The sequence below is a fragment of the Neopelma chrysocephalum genome, unplaced genomic scaffold (assembly GCF_003984885.1).
Source record: "Neopelma chrysocephalum unplaced genomic scaffold, ASM398488v2 Primary Assembly neopelma1_347, whole genome shotgun sequence".
Taxonomy (NCBI): Eukaryota; Metazoa; Chordata; class Aves; order Passeriformes; family Pipridae; genus Neopelma; species Neopelma chrysocephalum.
The window spans coordinates 2,127,964-2,145,826 of NW_020898011.1; the positions used below are offsets into that span (position 1 = coordinate 2,127,964).

Consider the following 17,863-nt stretch of genomic DNA (forward strand, 5'->3'; position numbering starts at 1 on the left):
CCTCTGCCCAACAACAGCCATGTACCCTCAATGCAAAAAAAAATCAGTTAAATGTGCAAGGAACAGGGATGGTGCAAGGAACAGAGGCTGGATGGCACTGTGGTGAGGGCATAAGGAAGGTCTTTATTTTTTCCAAACTTATCAAAACCAGTTTATATTATCAAAGAAACCACGTCTAGCTCATGACAAACTACAAAGTATTCCATACACAACTCATTTACCAGGTCTGCCAGGTAACAGCTCAAGTTTGTTGGATTTCTGCACACGCAGAGCTGCTTCCTCTCCATCACCACCTTCTCTGGAACGATTGGTTACTATTCCTGTTGTCAGCAAGTTTGTTTTCTTAGAGGTAATAAAGTACTCCCACTACCTACACAGGCACTGATAGAAGGGAAGAAGTGGTGACACTAATCAGAAAGAATTTCCAGTAAGGAATGTGCAACATTGAACATATTTATCAGACTTGCAGGTTTAGTCTCTTGTTGAGATCTGCATTCCTGTCCAGAAAAAACACAACACACAGTGTCTGTGTTGTTTTCCTGATGTTCCTAAGAAATTTTTAATTTGTCCATGTTCAAGCATCTTCTCACACCCATCCCCTACTCCAACACCCTCAAGAGGCTGATAAAAAATTTAATAACAGATTAGACTTCTTAGCAATAATGCAAACAAGACATGCAGAGAAACAGCATATTTTCATGCCACTGTGTAGCCAGAATGACATTTCCACTTGTGTTACTCCATAAACCCCAGACAGCCAGGTCAGTCTAAAAACTTGGAACAGACCACTCAGAAACTCTACATTTGCTCCCTTCTATCCCCAGTCCTTCCTAAATATCATTAATTTTAGGCTTTAATGCAGGATGTAGGAAAAAAAAACAAACAGAGAACCATGGGTTCAAATTCTTTCCCCCAGAAACAGTTAAGGATTTTCCAGTGTCAAGAATCCAGCTGACATAAACAAGCCCACCTAATACAATTTTAGGTTCTTAGAACCCTGTGAAAATAAAACCTAGGTCCCCAGGGAATGAAGAAATTCCCAGTTCATCTCATTGGAAAAGACAAAAGGTTCAGAAATTTTCTGAAAATTTTCAATCAAGAACTCCTGCAATTTAAGGTTTTGGTGTCAATATTTGTTTCACAATCAGTAAAGGCTGTTACACAAAGTACTTGTTTTCCAAAACCTATGGACATTTATTGAACAAATACCAAAGCAGTGAAAGTTTTCATAATCAGATACTACAAAAAGTGGTAAGTTTTATAAATGTTGCCTACAGGACTGAACTAATTCAGCTCCAGACAGCAGATAAAGAAAACAGTTTCACTAACATTATAAGCAGGCAAGTAATGACAGATGAAAACAAACTACAGTAACAAACAAATATTTCTTAGTTAAAAAACAACATGAGTACAAAGATTGTTCTTCTCACTTCTGCTGTTTTAGTTTAGCCTCGTTAGGAGCAGGAGGGCATCTCTGAAGAGAAGTATCACCAGGAGTCTAAGTAGACCTGGAATAAATAAACTCTATTTTAGGAAGCAATATTTAGAGAAATCATAAGCAGGTAGAATATTCAACATCCTATAAAAGCAGAAACTTGCAGAAATACAGCTTTCACTTGTATCTAGATAAATATATAATAATTTAATGATCAAAAAGCTGCTCTTGCCAAGTCTTTCTGTAATAGGGCACCATTTTGATACATTTAAGAATGCATTGTGCAGAAATGCAAAGTGACTTAAATTAATATGCAAAAAGATCACTATGAAACAGCTATCAGTCTTCTGTCCTAAATAACTTATTTTTATAATGAACCACTGATGACTCACTCTACTGTAACACTAAACTATACCCATCCTTCTTAGTGCCCTAAGGTTGGCACAAGCAACTTGTAAATGTCAGAAAAGCATATAAACCTCGTTAATGTTTTCAGAAATTCATTTAAAGATAGAAACAGGTCCAAAAAGATGCCTGTCTAAATGCATTGCAATTACGTTACAATTATTTTCCAAATACACAGATATGCTCTGTCTTTTCTCAGCTCATTACTGACTCAAACAATTTGCCCTTCTGGGATCAATTGTTTGCTAATAAATAATTGTTTACAGTCACAAAATGATATTAAGGAGTATTCTTATTAGTTTTCCTTCTACAGCCTAATAAGATTCAAAACTAGCTGATTCCCAAGAGTCTAACCTTAACCTTGCTGTGTTTAACAGCCCAGGAAATGATGAACCATCTGTTTCAGAAAATAATGGAGGGCCAAGAGGAAATATTGTTTAATTGTAGATTAACCTCCTCATAAGGCAGAATGAAGCATCTACAGAATTAGCAACCATTACTAGCACTGTACAAAAATAACTGAAAGCAGCTCTTACTCTTACAAAACCAGCAGCAGCAAGTATTCTTTTACTACATTAAAAAAAAAAAATATATGTAACAAGTACAACCTGATTTTAAAAATAAATTTGAATTATCATATTTGGATTTTTTTTCACTCGGGGAAATAAATACCAAAATAGTTCTGGCTTTATTTTTCCATGAGTATCCAAGTTATTCTAAAACAAATATCTCCAAGTGAGAGATGTGGAAGTTACAGATTATTAAATACATCATCTCCACAGGTATAAAATGGCTGCTCCAAAGCAATAGACAAGTCACTTGAGGGAGTGAGGGGAAAGGTCTTGAGGTTTTAAACTCAAGAACTTTGATAATTTATGTGTGTCTATTTTACACAGCTACTTTAAATACTGGAGACAACCTGATAAGGTGTAAGACAGTTTGAGTACCACAAGACAAAAAAAAACTAGCAGTGATAAACCACAGGAATTTGAAAATAAAGCCAACTGCTCCTGTGCTGGCATCATTAAAAGCAGCACAATTCTGCCCTGTGATGGCAATTTTTCTATGTAACATTCATGCCAAAGCAGGTTTAACAGGAATCCTTTACCTCCATCAATCAGTTTGCCCCATTTTGACAGCAACAACGACAGAGAAGTGTGTTATCAGAGGGCTGCAGCAAACTCCAATAACACAGGAACTGAGAGAGCTTTCCCTTGATTTTACACAACCTTCCCAGAGCAGTGTCTGAATTCCCTGCTCGCTGTGACAGCTGGGTGCATGCTCAGTGTGAAAGATTTCATTAATCCCAAGTTTTAAACATCCAAACACAGCAACGTTTACTCAAATAAATTATTCTTGAATTCTTCACTTAATTCTTGAAGCAATGAGCTTGCAATAACTCCACAGCTTCATATAATAGCCCCTATTGAAAGAGGATAAGGGTTTGACATCCTTCTCCTACTAAACAACCAGGCACAATTTTATCCATCAGACGTCTATCAACCTACGGATATTGAAAGCTTGGGCGAGCGAGATAAAAATCAAACCCAGCCCTACTGTCAAGCTGCACTATCTGCTGCCATCAATAATGCTATTCATGAATTTAAGAAAATTAATAAATCTTGGGCTGAATGCTCAGAAAGCCTCGAGTCCAGGCGGAGCACACTCACTTGGGTTTTGTTTCTGCGTCTGTCACTTGGCGAATATAGATCCCATCTTCGGGGTGCTCGATGTCATCCATCTCGTACATGTAGGAAGAAGCTATTGCCAGGGTAGTTCCATCATTGCTGAAGGCCAGGGATGCAATGCTGGTGGGATACCGATGGAACTGGCACAGCCTCTTCTTATTGAACGGATCCCAAATATTCACAAAGCCATCGGAACCTCCTGAAAAGCAGTTTTTAAAAAAACGCGTATGAATTACAACTGGGAGGGGAAAAAAACCTGAAGAGGTACAGCAACGAAAACAAAAGAAGGGAAAGGGAAAACTACCCAGAATTACTTTGTCAGTGAAAACACAGGGTTGATTCATTCAATAAAGAGCACAGTGAGCATATCCCAAAATCCCTGTTAAAGCAGTTAAATCTCACTGCGTCAAATAATTTTAAAACCCTGCTCGTACCAAGAGACATCATTTAAAGGCTCAAAAAGATACCAAGAAACACAATTTAAAGGCTCAAAAAGACACCAAGAAACACAATTTAAATGCTCAAAAAGATACCAAGAAACACAATTTAAATGTTTAAAAAGTCAGGGCGTATGAAGCAAAGGCTGACCTGTTTACATCAAAACTAAAGGAATCGATGCAAGATTTTACAAAAAATTGAGCATCTGCTCTACCTGTAGCAAAGGTGTTGTGGACATTATGGAAAGAAATGGCATTAACTGGGTAAATCTGCTCAATGTTGTTCTCCTTCAAACGGTGACATTTGAAGGCGTATTTCTTCTTCTGGATTTCTGGACTTGGATCCAAATATTCCACGGCGACGCGACCTTCGATAGAACTTAAAACATAACCCTGTCAAAAAAAAAATAAAAGAAAAGGAGATACACTTTTAGAAGTTTTCAACTAGAGAAAAGACTGAAACACAATTTTATCTCATATCCCTCTAAATTCTAAGAAAGTGGTAAGGTAGAAAAAAACATCCAGAGAGAGATTCTCATTGCAACACAGTTTTAAGCTGACAGTGAGACTTGTAATTACCTCTGCAGGTCCAAACACAAGCTTGTGCTTGGGAAAAAAGGTGTTAAGAACCCCTTGTATTTGCTCACCTACCCTCAGGGCCTAAACATCTGAAATATGAAAGATATTCACAGGACTTTTTAGTTTCAGAATTATATTAATATTAGTTCAGAGCTTTAGACTAACAACTAAACACTCAAGCTGAAATAGCATTTTCAGTGAAATTTGATTACAAGTTGTGTTCACTTATCCAGTTAATTACAGTCCTGACTTAGAGCAACCTGAGATGCTTTTATTATCACTTCTGACTTAAGTCCATAATAGATCTTTTCAGAAATAGGACTGCAATGATACCCAGCTATAGCAAGGTTCTTTAAAATCCATAATACAATGCAATCTGGAAGATCAGCTTGTTTTACTATAACTAGAACTGAAAATGGACAAAGCATTCATGCCAGTTCAGCCAGGTCTTGCAATTCCTGTACTATCACTTTGTACACGGGGAAAATTCCCTTACAAATTAGTTTGGCAGAAAAAGCCAATCTTCTTGCTTTACTTCACAAAGAAATACCACAGACACACCACGTTAAGTTCCACAGAACAGCTGTATGATCATCTAAATTGTACAATTCCCCTGAATAATGGAGCAGGGGTTCTTGAGTACATGCCACAGACTCAGAGATAAAAATGAAAGAAAAAGATATAAACGACATTCGTGTAGTTTTAATCCTGCCCCTGTCGAAGAACCAGGTCTACAAAGCAAAAAGGCTGCTGAGGAACCACCAATTTGGGCTTTCTCTCTCCATCTTGGAGGGGGGTGTCTGTGTGTGTGGGTTGGTTTTTAATTACATGACAGCATTGTGATACATTAAATATATTTTTTAAAAAGGAGACAAAACTGATAACTCAGTGGCAAATTAACCTGCAATAAGAAGCCTCCCCTCTCCCAGTTCAATTACAAAACTTTGAAAATCCACGGATTTTTTTTTTAAATGAAAGATGCAGAAAACCTGAAAAATAAACCAGCATTTCCCTAAAGAACACTCAGCAGAAATACAATTCCTGCCGTGGCTGCCATACCTGTTTGTTGGGAAACGCTCTGATGCAGCGGGTCTGGTATTTGAGGCTGGATTCCCTGCGCTGCTGAACGTATCCCATGTTCCGTAAATCCCACACCAGCACCCTCCGACCCGCCGTCCCCACGATCAGCCTGTCCCCAGACACTGACAGCGTGTACACCTTCAAAAAAATAGTCACAGTATTTAACACTTATTAACCTGGATACCCACCGTTGTTTGGACAAAATAAACCGTCAGCAATAAGCAATAACAGAGCGGGTGATGTTACAATGAAGTTTTTAGCCAGAGAACTCCCTTCAGCTTCAATTCACAGCTCGAATTTGGGATAAACAGCAGTGGTTTGTGAGCTCAAAAACTACTTAAAGCATTAAATTTATTGAATGTAATGGCAAAAGGAAAACCAACCCAAAGGAGCAGATAGGGAAGAGCACAGATATTGGAACTCATCTCAGTTTGCATTCCCACTGCAAATTCAGTTGTTGAATTTGTTAATTCAGTATCCTGCTAATTCAGGATCCTGTTAATTCAGGATCCTGCAGGTCAGTCCCACAATACCACACCACACGTTTTCCTCTCTGTTTTCCTCCACCTGGTAACCATGTGTTTTTCTTTTTAAACTGAATACTTCAGGTGGAGCTTCGTGTTAATAAACTGAAATAAAGTGCCAAGAAATCATTAAAAAAACAGTGCTTTGTATACTTTAATAAAATCATGTGAAATATAAGAAAGCAATATGCTTGACACATTGAAAAGGACTGTGGCTTGGTATTTCAGCTCTAAAGATTGGTCCAGAGGTTCTAATTTTGGCTTATCAAGTTTCTCATCAAAATATTCAGTGTATGAATTGTCATTTCCAACTATTACTTGGGATGTAGTTAATCTGAAAATATGTTTTAAAAAAAGAGAAAGAAAAAAGGTTTAGTCAAAAGCACTGTGTTATCAAATGAATTCCAAGTTGTTGATACACAAGCAAGATGGAATCCAGGTACCTACAGCTGTCACTGAGCTGCTCACAAGAGCAAACTATAGGAATGAGCTTTTTCCAGCGTGATCTAATGCAGATAAATACATAGGAAACAGATATTGTATATTCCTCAGATCAAGAATCAAAAGTGTAAGAGATCTGGTATCCTGCCAGAAGGAATCAATTTACTTCTGGCATGTGCTTGTATCATTTCACTCCAGCATCTCGTTTCACTTGCTGGTTCTCTGATAAAGCCCAACAAAGCTGTTGATTCTGGTAAGACTGCACTGAAATATCAGACACAACTTTGGTCTTCATTACTACAGATGGTGTGTTTTCAAAGAGCTAATTTCTAATAAAAAAACTAAGCAGCCAGGTGTGTATGTATACATAAAGATAAAAAAGCTTCCTTTAACCAGTCCTCATCTATTCACCACGAATTCCTGCCCTAAAATGTGATTGCTGAACTTCCCTCTTAAGGCTGAGATCTTAGGATGAAAAAAGTCTTAAATGTTCACAGAGGAGTTGCCCAAAATTTCTGATGATCCCAATTATGCCTAAAAAGAGTAAGAAAACTTTGAGCCAACAGTAGTTACACACTTCAACGAGACAGTTTTTCAAATCTCTCTTCATTATTAATGTAAAAATTGATCCAAAAATATTAATAAACAGTATATAAAACGTGTTTGCATACATGTAGGAAAACAAAGGCATAAAAACACTAAATATCTTAAATCTTCTCCACAAACTGATGTCACACCTGTATAGTGAGTATTCTTTCCACACCACACAACCATAAATCAAATGAAACCGTTGTCATGCAGTTGAGGAGGTGTACACATTTATCAAAGGCAGCATTAAAAAAATGACATAATGAACCTTGCTGAACCAATAAGCAGCTTGATTCACTGTGGCTGTCCATTATATGATATTCTGTCAGCAATTTATCACAGTTCTTTACATGCTACATACATCTATAAATCAAAACTAGAAATAATGCAATTACTTTATTCTGAACAAAGGTCTCGCCAGAAGTAGATTCAGCTATGCTGGAACAAAAGTAAGAGCTATTGAGGGGCAAAGGGAATGTAATGATGGCTCATAATTAGGACTTGACAACAGGATGTCACAGTGCTAAATGAAATTTTAAAAAGGCACAGGCAAAAAAATATTCATATGTGAAATTACCCAAGCCAGCCTGTGTTTAGCAGTCTCTGAAAAAAACAGAAATTACTGTTGTTTAATTCTTTCAGTGACACCACCGTAAGCAGAATAAAGATTAACACACCATATCAGCATTAGAAAAAGCTGAAGGTGTAACATTTTACCTTATTTCTCTAAGTCTCCCATTAGCACAGAGCATTTCGGTATTGGAACAATATCAGAATTTACTAGGCATTAGTACAACACAGGTAAATCACAAGAAATCCTGTTCAATTTTTTAACACAAGTGAAAAACCAAATTAGTATTTCAGGCAACGTAAATGGCCTCCTCCTGTATCTCTGTGCATATTCCCAAACAATCAGACCCTATGACTGCCAGGGTCTGATATACCTAAAATCTTAACATTTAAAGAAATCAATAGTGAATATTACAATTAAGCCAAGCTGCTGGTTTTGTAACATTTTCTTTCAAACTCATCTTAAATTAGAAGAATCTGGTCAAAGCCTTCCCCTGAAAATTGCAGTATATTCTGAACACCAACCTTTTAATATGCAAGTTTCACAGTTTAAAACCCATCAAACATAACTTCACAAATTCAATTCAGTTTCAGGGTCCTGCATAATGTTTATGGTCACAGGATGCATTATTTAACATCTCCCCTGGAATACAGCACCCAGCACATACCTTTTCAGGTTGAGAGAAGGTTCCTGCATTACAAGGAGTTCTGGGATCCCACAGTTTGACTGTTTGATCCCAGCTTCCAGTCACCATGACATTCACTTCTGGGCAATACTCAACACACCTGATGGGAGCATCATGGGCACCAACAAGGTTTTCTGTAAGAAAATACAATATACTGTAACTTTACTGGCCCTACCAACACTCAGAATGTGTGAAATAAAGAATAAAAAAGGACATTACTGCAGTACAAATGTTTTCTGACATTCCATGGGCACATTTTTATGCCAGGAGTCTCTTTAAGAATAGCTCAGCCTTCAGAAGCATAACTTTGGCAAAGACCAGGATTGTTAAATTTAAACTTATGTCTCCTGAGATTATGAAAGGGAGTTAAGGACTTTAAGCAGTCACAGAGAGATCTCCAGAGGTCTCAGGGATGTTCAGTATCGAATGGTATCACCACCTTTGGCACTAATACAGAAACATTAACATAGAAAAAAACCCTTAAGCTTGTATATATTAGTAATATAACAAGAGAATAGAACTAATATTATACATTAGTAAAAATACTAGAACACTTGTAGAAAGTCATCTAAAGCAGAATTATTTGAGCTTTTTGGTAACATTACTGCACACACTTGTTTGTTAAGCCCTGGCTATTGGCTGGTTCTGGTGACTATGTTTGCCTCTGGCTGAGATTTGCTTTTCTCTTTAACACACGCACACAAACACACACAAAAAAGTGAGGCAAACTAGTTCCATGTTTTGCACCAACAAGGCACTGAAACTGTTATTTTCAAGCAATGTTTTTTTAGGAAAAAAATGTAGTACAAGGCCATGCTTGACAAAGCAAAAGCTTTATGTACCCTCTCCCACGAAAGATCATTATTCCAAATATATCCAAACCACAAACCTGTGAAAAATAACATGCTCAAGTTTAGTTCATCTTAGCTAATTACTAATTGAGACACTGCAGCCTATGGCAGAGCAGGATTATCATCAGAAATCCAATTCAAGGCATCCTACCACAAGCACCTACCAAACTTTCTGGCATCCTGCCAGATTCTTCCATGCTTTTAGCTGGTACTTATTAGGGCCAATAATTACTCTCCAGGTACTTAAATATCCCCCATCTAAAGAACTTTAAACCTATTCTGTTCATGTAAATATATAAATCTGAAGCTTAGCCCAGCTGTTGAGACCATTCAGAACTCAACCTGCTCACCTTGGTCCGTGTTTAAATCGTGCATTTTCAGTTGCTGATCCAGCCCTCCACTCCAGGCATGGGTAGGATCCTACAAAGCAGAAAATTTCACCTCAGGACATTGCATTAATTTTCCATGGCTGCTACATACATTTCCTTTCCTAGGCTCATAGCAAAGAATTCGCTTTCAATAGTTTTGGGAAGATGGGAATTGAGACACAAGGGTTAAGATCTGGCCCAGATTTAAACAGGCAGACAACAGAAGCTCAGCAAAATGTTTAAGCTTTGAGCTACATGAATTTTTTCAAGTTTAAAACTAAAACAAAAAAATTTTAAAAGGCAGTTAGAGGCTCTAACAAATCATTCCCGTTTCTGTAAGAGGAAAGCACATAATATTTATTCTTAACATTTGAGAATCTGAGTGTTTATCCTCAGTACAGTGTGGCAAAATGCTCAGTAAAAAAAAGCATAAGTAGAGTCCAAAATTTAAACCGATCCTTAAAACATTCAGTAACACACCAAGATCACATCACTAAATATGACAGAATGTAATGCAAAAAAAATGATAATTGAAACTTTCTACTTCATATTTATACCAAAAAAAGGCAAAACAAAAAAGTGGCACCAAGAAACTGAAACCATTTTGAAGCACACTTCAAACCCAGAGCATTAAAAAAATACAGAAACCTAATAAATGTCTCACTTGGAACAATGCCATGTTTTCAGTACAACCCAGTGTGGGAAGGTTAAAAGGAAAATGCTAATTGGCTCTGGGTATTTATTGTGAGTAAGGATTTCTGGCTAAATCCTCCCAGTACAACTGTTTGTGAGGAACACACACACAGTTCCCCACACCATTCCAGAAACAGCACAAACCAGTTTCAATTACTTTTGCCTCCCCCTTGTACCAGGAGCGAGTTGCTTGTGTGCCTGCAACCCCTGAATGTAGGACTAGAAAGATGTTCATTAAATAAGGAGTTAATTGGCAGAAGTAAACTATATTTTTTAGCCTACATTTCAGGTTGCATTTTCCCCCCCTTTAATTCCAGGGAGTGGCAATTTCTCATACCTTGGGTGCTATATGTCTGTAAAATAATAATTAAATATAACCTCCCACACTTACATAAAAAGCACAGTCCAGGACAGCTCCTGAATGCTGATATTTGAGTCTCATGGTGTTGGCAGGAACATCATAGAGCCGAACAGTTGTGTCCCAGGAGGAAACAAGCAGGAACTGAGATGTATTTGGACTGAACTTCACCGATGAAATACCATCATCTGGAGTTTGGTTTAGTTTGAACTCATTTGATCCCGTCATCTGCAGACAATAAAGGCACAGACACAATCTGAGTGATTACAGGAACCCAGCAAGTCAGCAAGATAAACTGAGACACCTGCAAGGCAGCCCAAAGGAGGCCTGAAAAGTATACTGGCTTTGACACACAACAAGTTCAGAACACCCAGATTTCTGACAAACTGTAAAATTCGAGATGCCAATTCCTGTCAAAAACCTCAATAAATTCCTTCCCCTACAGAGAGCTTTAAAATTTCAAATATAGCATGAAACAAACAGTGCAAATACATTACCATCATTATTATCATCTATAAGCTTACATATTGTTACTTATAAATGTATTTCCCTTACTCTACTTGTGTGTGTGACTGTGTTTTTTAAATTAAATATCTATAAGTTAGTGTTAGCATCAAGAAGTTACTTTACAAAACACATATAAGCAGAAAGGAATCTCATTTGAAAACTCCAAAAAGTGCTGATTTGTTCCTCATTTGGTATGACTGCCACATACTTCCAAGAATTGCAACTGTATCATCTTTTATACAGTTCTGGGCTCTCTGCAACTTCCCATTCTTTAGGTTTCCATAAGTGCTACAAAATATTTGCAACAGAACAGCTTTAAGAATTTTTTTCCCCCTCACTTAGAAGGGCAAGTAAGAAAGGGAAGTTATGCTTTTGTAAATGTGATTTTGGTAGAAAAAAAAAATTAACAATTCAATGACAGATCAATGACTCTGAAGGCAACTGCAGCACCCACTTCAGAGTTTTGTTGCATATACAAAAATTCCAAGGACAGCAGAGACTAGGAACCGCAAATTCCAGGTGGAAAACTGTTCAAACCTTACAAACACTCTAAAAGAAATTGTTCATGACACGTACACCAACAAAGCAACCAAACTTTTTTTAAGGCTTTTTTTTAAGGCTTCACAAAACCTTAATAGCTCATTTCCCTTATGCTAGAGGGGCAGAGAAGCAAATTGTTCTAGATTTTCTGTCACACTGTCACTCCTGAATCTGGATGTGAAAGCACAGAGGTAAGATTACACCTCTGACAATAAATCAGGAGAGAATGAGCAGATGAACGAGGGCAAGGTTCAAATTTAGGGCACAATGGTTCCAGTTCAGTGCTTGTCAGTAACTGAACAATAACCAAGTTGTGTAATAAAGTGAGCAACACACATTCTTACACTGGAGAGACTTCCTGAGTGGGAGCTTTGGCAGATGCTCTGCAGGACATCCTTCAAAAAACAAAAATCCCACCCACTGTGTCAACATAAAGTGCTACTTCTGCCATTTAAACATGAAGTGAGGGGAAAAAACACTCTTAATAAGAGAAAAGCTTCTTTCTGAGCCCCTTCTTCCAGCTCTGCTTTGGGAATACTTGGAAAAAGGGAGGCTTGAGATTTAGCCACACATCTTTCCATAGGAATACTATAAGGAATTCAGCAACACCTGCAGCAGTGAATGCTTTAGATGGATGTACAGAGACACAAAATCTAAAGGAATTCAGAACAACTGGGAAAATTAGACTGGACACGGTAATTGCCTTGTCTACTTGTGCCAGAAAACTCAAACAACAAACATGAGGATTTGGGGTACAAGTTATTGTATTATCTGAGGCCTGGTACAAGTTATTAATCAGTCCAGGAAGAAAAGTGAGTTACGTTAGAGACCTGGAAGGATCTCCCAAAGGTATTTTCAATCCAGAACAACGCACGTGATATCAGAACTTAAATATATCCTGCCTCTTACACGTGCTAAAGAAACAAAACACAAAAAGAGCTCTGCATTTGCACAAAAACAGCTGCTTCACAACCAGGATTTCCAAACCAGAGAGTCAAGCCCACCTCAAACAACAAAGTGCTGGTAAAATGTTGAGACACATAAGAAATAAGACATTATAGTCTGAAACTGCGATTCTGACTTAGACACAGGGTTCAGTTTTGGGGGAAACAAAAACCAAAACACACAACTCGTTTTTAGTGAACAGGTAAGAAATCTGTGCCTTTTCAGCCCCTCTTGGCACAGCTCTGCCCCTCAGCCGGACGGAGCTGCCCGAACAAAGCAGAGCGCCTCGGTGAGAGCCCCGGGACGCCCAGCCCGCGCTTTTATCACGAAATCATTAAATTTAAAGGTACCGTTTTCATGTTAGGCGAGCTCCTCCCGCCGCTCCGCGCGGCGTTTGGAGAAAGCTTTGGGAGTCACGGCAGAGCCGGGGCGTCGTTCGCTCTCACGGTCCGGCCGGGGAGAAGCACGTCGGGATGCGGGAGACGCTGCGGGCGGGAAGGGAAGAGAGTTAGGGAAGAGAGCGACGAAAGGGCCTGGGAACGCGGGAGGGACGAGGCCGCACCGAGGGGGTGAGGCCGTCCCCAGGGTCCGGTTCCCCGTCAGGATCCCAATCCCAGTCCCGGTCCGGATCCAGATACCAGTCCCGGTCCGGATACCGATCCCGGTCCAGACTCTGGATTCCCATTCCCGATCCCGGTTCCGATCCCGGCCGCGGCCTCACCTCCGCCGCCACCGCCGCCTCCCGCGCGCGCGCGCCGCCGCCCGCCCCCGCGATTGGCCGCTTTGAAAGCGCGTGACGCCGCGTTCCCGGCGTGCGCCGCGCGCTTCCGCCGCGGGGCACGCCGGGAGCTGTAGTCCGGCGGGGCTGAGCTCGAGGGAGGGGTGTCCGTTCCTTGTTCCCAGTCCCATCCCGGCTGATAACGGGAGGTCCCCGGGGGGAATCACACGGGGCTGGTGCTGCGAAGAAAGAGCGGCTGGCGATAGGATTTAGCAGCGTTAATGTGAAAACCCGAAATACGAGTTATTGCCCCTAAAACAGAGTCCTAAATTGAGTCCCTCCTTCCCCCCCCATCCGGCTGCCGGTACCCCCGGGCAAAGGGGGGTAAAACACCTCGTTCTCCTTCCCCGCGCTGACAACCGCGTTATTTACCCCCTGGGATATTTTATTTATATTTTGTTTGTTTGTTGATTTGGTTTGGTTTGGTTTCTTGGGGTTTTTTCGCTGCCCTCCTCGCTGCTGCTGTGACACCCCCCGCGCTCGGTACCGGAGCCGGTGGCCGCGGTTTGATCGCCGCTTTGCTGCGAGATTTACTGGGTTTTGAGTGACCGGTCGTCCCCTCCGACGTGGGGAGCCGTCGTGAATACCCAAAACACTCCACGAAACACAAACACGGCCCCCGTTACCGAAACTTTTCTGGGAATATCCTTCATCCCCCCGCCGAGAGCAGCGCACCGAGGAGCCACGGACAGAGGGGATGGGCCTGGGATTCCCTGCAGAAAACGAGATAAAGAGCAAAAATGCAAGGGAAAAAAAATAAAAATAAAACCCTCTGCGTTTCAAGTCGTTTTCTCTTTCCCCGTGCTTCCATCCCGTCCCGGCTGCGGGCGTACCCCTGTGCCGGGGTCCCCCCTCAGGGGGGACACGCGACCGAGGTGGCAAAAAATTTACAAACGAGGCTTAAAACGAGGTTTAATTTTTTTTTGTTGTTCTTTCCTTTCTTTCTTTCTTTAAAAATATTTACAGATCTGAAATAACGCTTTTTTAATTTTTTTTTTTTCTTTTCAAGTGGCAGGATAGCAAGAGGGGGCTCTCGGTTCGCCCGTCCCTCCCCATTAGTTCGGTTCCTGTGTCCCCGCCGCGGGGGCGGCCCGAGACCCCACACGGAGCCCCCGCGGCGGCTCCAGTCCTGCTCCTGGTCCTGGTGCCGGTCCCGACGGGGCGGGCGGGGCAGAGGCTCAATAGTCGATCTTGTTGTAGAGGTTGTAGAGCGGTAAGGCCGAGAGATTGCTGCCGGGGTAGTAGAGAGGGGCGGGGAAGGCGATGGACCGGGGCACCGGCACTCGCAGGAGGGAATTGTCCCTGAACACCAGCGGCATCCCCACCAGAGTCTGCGCCGAGGCGTGGGCCATGTTGGCCGCCTCCAGCTCGGCCGAGAGCTGCCGTTTCCACTTGTTCCTGCGGTTCTGGAACCAAGTCTTCACCTGGGTCTCGGTAAGCTGCAGGCTGGAGGCCAGGCAAGCCCGCTCCGAGCTGCTCAGGTAGCGCTTCATGTCGAAGGTGGACTCCAGCTGGTAGACCTGGCTGCGGCTGAACACCGTGCGCGTCTTCTTCTTGGCGGCGCCGGCCTGCCGGTCCCCGCCGTCGCGCTGCCGGTCCCCGCAGGAGGGCGAGGAGGGTCCCAGCGCCTTCTCCTTCTCGTCCTTACAGTCCTGCTGCGGGGGCGAGAGGAAGGGCCCCCGCTCCGCGCTGGCCGCCGCCGCCGCTCCGCTCCCCTTGGCGCTGCCTGCAACAGAGCGACAGCGCGGCGGTCGCACGGTGGGCAGCACCGGGACCCCCGACGGCAGAGCCCCCCGGCCCGGAGCGGGGGAGCAGCGACGCGAGACCGTAGGCAGGCACTCGCCGCCTCTGTTGCTCGTGGAAGACAAAACCGGCACCTCTAGAAGCCATCCCCTTCTGGGCTATCCCTGTCCCTCCATCGCATACATGGATGGATGGATGGATGGATGGATGGATGGATGGATGGAGAGGTGGGTGTGCGTGCCTCAGTTAAAGCAGCTGAGTACCAGCCTTCCTATCCGACACGAGCCGGCAGATTTTACTTTACAGCATCGCATTTCACACACCGTTTATTCAGAATTAATGCTAAAAAAATTAAACATCCTTCTTCCCTTTGCCAGAGTGCTGTAAATAACCAGAATCTAAGAAAATGAGCGTTATCCATCGCACTGAATCCCTCAGGGAAATCAACCCTGGGTGTGGCGGGAAAGAAAAAAAAAAAAGGCCACCCTATTTTTCCTGGAGCTTCTTCCTCCCCGCAATACCCACGGACGACGCAAATCCTCTGTGCCCCGAAAGCAGAGAGGGTGCGACATGTGCCCCTCTCCCACTTCCCGCGGGGGTCGGGCCGGGGCCGAGCCCTCCACGGCCCTTCCCGGCGGGTCCCGTCCGCCCCGTCCCATCCCGTCCCGGTACTCACCGAGACAGGTGAAGCTGAGGGGCTGGTGCTTGTGGCACGCCTCGGCGGGGCCCTGAGCCTCGGGGCAGAAGCAGCCGCGGTGCTTCCAGCTCTCCTCCGGCTCTTCGTCTTCCGAGGAGAGGGAGAGGGTCCTGGCGCGGGCGGGCCAGGCGGGCGCCCTTCCGCCGCCTTCCCGGGGGGGCTCGGTGCTGCCGCTGCCCAGGATGGACTGGATGGTGAAACTGGAGATGGGAGCAGCCGCCGGACAGCACTTGCTCGGGTCTTCTTTGCTGCTCATCCTGGGTTCATAAGAAAGCAGAGGAGGGAAGCTCTCGCTTTAGAGGGGGCGCGGGGTGGGGGTGCCCCGGCAGCCGGCGGGGAGCCGTCGGGGGGCTGGTTTCGGGGGGCGCTCGGGGCGTGCGGCGGGCGGCTGTCCCCGCGCCGGCCCAGGCGGAATGCATGCTCCTTCCCCCGCGTCCCTATTGATCTGCGGGCGCCGGGCGGCGGGGCTTCATTTGCATGGAGGTGGCCTCCGCCGCGCCAATCACGGCGGCGGCGGACACGGAAAGTTTGGAAACCCGCGGGGTACGGGAATGATGGGGCCTGGGGGAGGCACCGAGGCCGGGGGGAACCCCCGCGGGGCCCTCACCGCGGTCCCCGGGGGGCTACACTGACCCCGCGCCCCCGGGGGAGGGCTGCTGGGCGCCCGCCATCCCTCCTGCCCTCCACCCCGAGTGGGCGAGAGGGACGTGGGCTGAATGGCTCATGCCTCCCGGGGGGCGGGGGGTGTTGGGATAAACACCTTGTGCATATCCGGGGATCTTTACCCTTCTTCTCATTAGAGGAGGGAAAAAAACCTGGCACGGTGTGTTTCCTGCTCGGCAGCGCTGGGAAACCTTCCAGAGCCTGGGGTTTGCGCTGCGCTGCAGCCGGGAACAAGTGTCCTACGAAATGCCTCCTGCGTCTTCATCCCGCGGCCTGGGAGCCGTGGGGAGCAGGGAGGGAGGGGGCGTCCCGCTGCATTTCCAAATAAACTTTGCTAGGAGTCAGGAGCTCTTCCCCTCGGGGAAGATAAATTACAGCAACCGCAGCTCTTCCCCCGCCGCTCCCGCCCTTGGAAGGGGAAGCCTGCGGGTGGCAGACGCTCTGTCACACCTGTCCCCAAGGGAACGTGGGGCAAGGGGCCGAGGACAGGGACCCCCGCAGGGTCCCCCACCTTCCCTGGAACGCACGGAGCCGCGACTGGAAGCCCGAGGGATTCCTCAGGCCCGCGGGTTTTGGGGGCCTGGAAGCCCCTTTCCCCAGAGATGCCAGGCGGAGGCCGAGCCCCGACGGCTGCCTGGAAGCGGGAGCTGGGGCCTCCCTGTCCCCGGCATGAGATCGGTGCCTGCTTCTCGCCCCGGGAAACCGCAGAAAGGAGCCCCGGTAACGGGGTCAGTGTGGAACACACCAGCCCGGTCACCCACCAGATGCCCCGCGATGCCGACTCCACACTCCCCCTGCCCCCGGGCAGAGCCTCCCGCCCGCTCCGCCTCCATTTCCCCGCTGCCGCGACTCCAAAGGGATAAACCCCCTCCCTGGGCCCTCCTTTCCCTGTGGACACCCGTGTCCGTGGGTGGGGGCTGTCCCCGAGCCCGCAGCCGTCCCCGTCCGGGCTGCTGCAGCCGCCGGTGCGGCCGGGGAGGAACCCCGCGGAGGGGAGCGAGTGGGAAGCGCTGCTCTGGCTCGGAAATCCGGCTGGTTTTCATCCCATCCGTGTCCAGGTGCAATATCCTTGGCCTTGGCAGGGGCCGTGGCACCGGGTTTTTAACCCCGAGTTGCCCGAGCGGTGTGGGGCGGGGGTCTCTGCCGGCCCCAGCTGTTGATTCCTCCCCCTCCCCAGTGTGGTCGTTCTCTCTCTCCAGAAGCAAACCCCCCTCAAAAAAAAAAAAATCAAATCGGGAAAAGCAAAGAATGAGATGGAAATATACAAATCAATAGAGACAAATGTCA

At 44.8% G+C, this 17,863-nt stretch overlaps 2 protein-coding genes across 4 annotated transcripts in view; both read right to left on the reverse strand.

Annotated features, from left to right (window-relative positions):
* Nucleotides 1-676: 676 nt before the first annotated feature.
* On the reverse strand, nt 677-13,179 carry BUB3 (BUB3, mitotic checkpoint protein). Of its 2 annotated transcripts, XM_027705689.1 has the most exons (8): nt 13,046-13,179; nt 10,737-10,931; nt 9,635-9,704; nt 8,416-8,567; nt 5,604-5,762; nt 4,181-4,358; nt 3,511-3,727; nt 677-1,508 (listed from the first exon to the last, which is right to left on the reverse strand). In XM_027705689.1, the coding sequence occupies exons 1-8, from the start codon at nt 13,052-13,054 to the stop codon at nt 1,499-1,501; spliced, it is 990 nt and encodes a 329-aa protein (XP_027561490.1). In that variant the 5' UTR covers nt 13,055-13,179; the 3' UTR covers nt 677-1,498. The 2 variants fall into 2 exon arrangements, with proteins under 2 accessions (XP_027561490.1, XP_027561491.1); XM_027705690.1 differs by lacking the exon at nt 677-1,508 and having other exon boundaries at nt 3,507-3,727.
* Nucleotides 13,180-14,411: 1,232 nt separating this feature from the next.
* The window catches only part of HMX2 (H6 family homeobox 2), a 6,734-nt gene continuing 3,282 nt past the window's right edge, over nt 14,412-17,863 (reverse strand). Inside the window, exons 2-3 of one of the 2 annotated variants that reach the window (XM_027705683.1) lie at nt 15,893-16,170; nt 14,412-15,199 (exon numbers count right to left, since the gene is read on the reverse strand). In XM_027705683.1, coding sequence (XP_027561484.1) covers nt 14,652-15,199; nt 15,893-16,169 — 825 coding nt within the window. In that variant the 5' untranslated portion in view covers nt 16,170 and the 3' untranslated portion in view covers nt 14,412-14,651. Of the gene's footprint in view, nt 15,200-15,892; nt 16,246-17,863 lie in introns of those variants that run through there. The other variant, XM_027705685.1, reaches the window with a different exon arrangement.

Excerpts from the sequence above, each read along its gene's own strand:
- BUB3 (XM_027705689.1), bottom strand. Across the intron at positions 9,705-10,736 it reads TCCTGGACTGTGCTTTTTAT|GATCCTACCCATGCCTGGAG; the intron begins GTAAGTGTGGGA and ends TCTGCTTTGTAG. Across the intron at positions 5,763-8,415 it reads CCTTCTCTCAACCTGAAAAG|GTGTACACGCTGTCAGTGTC; the intron begins GTATGTGCTGGG and ends ATTTTTTTGAAG.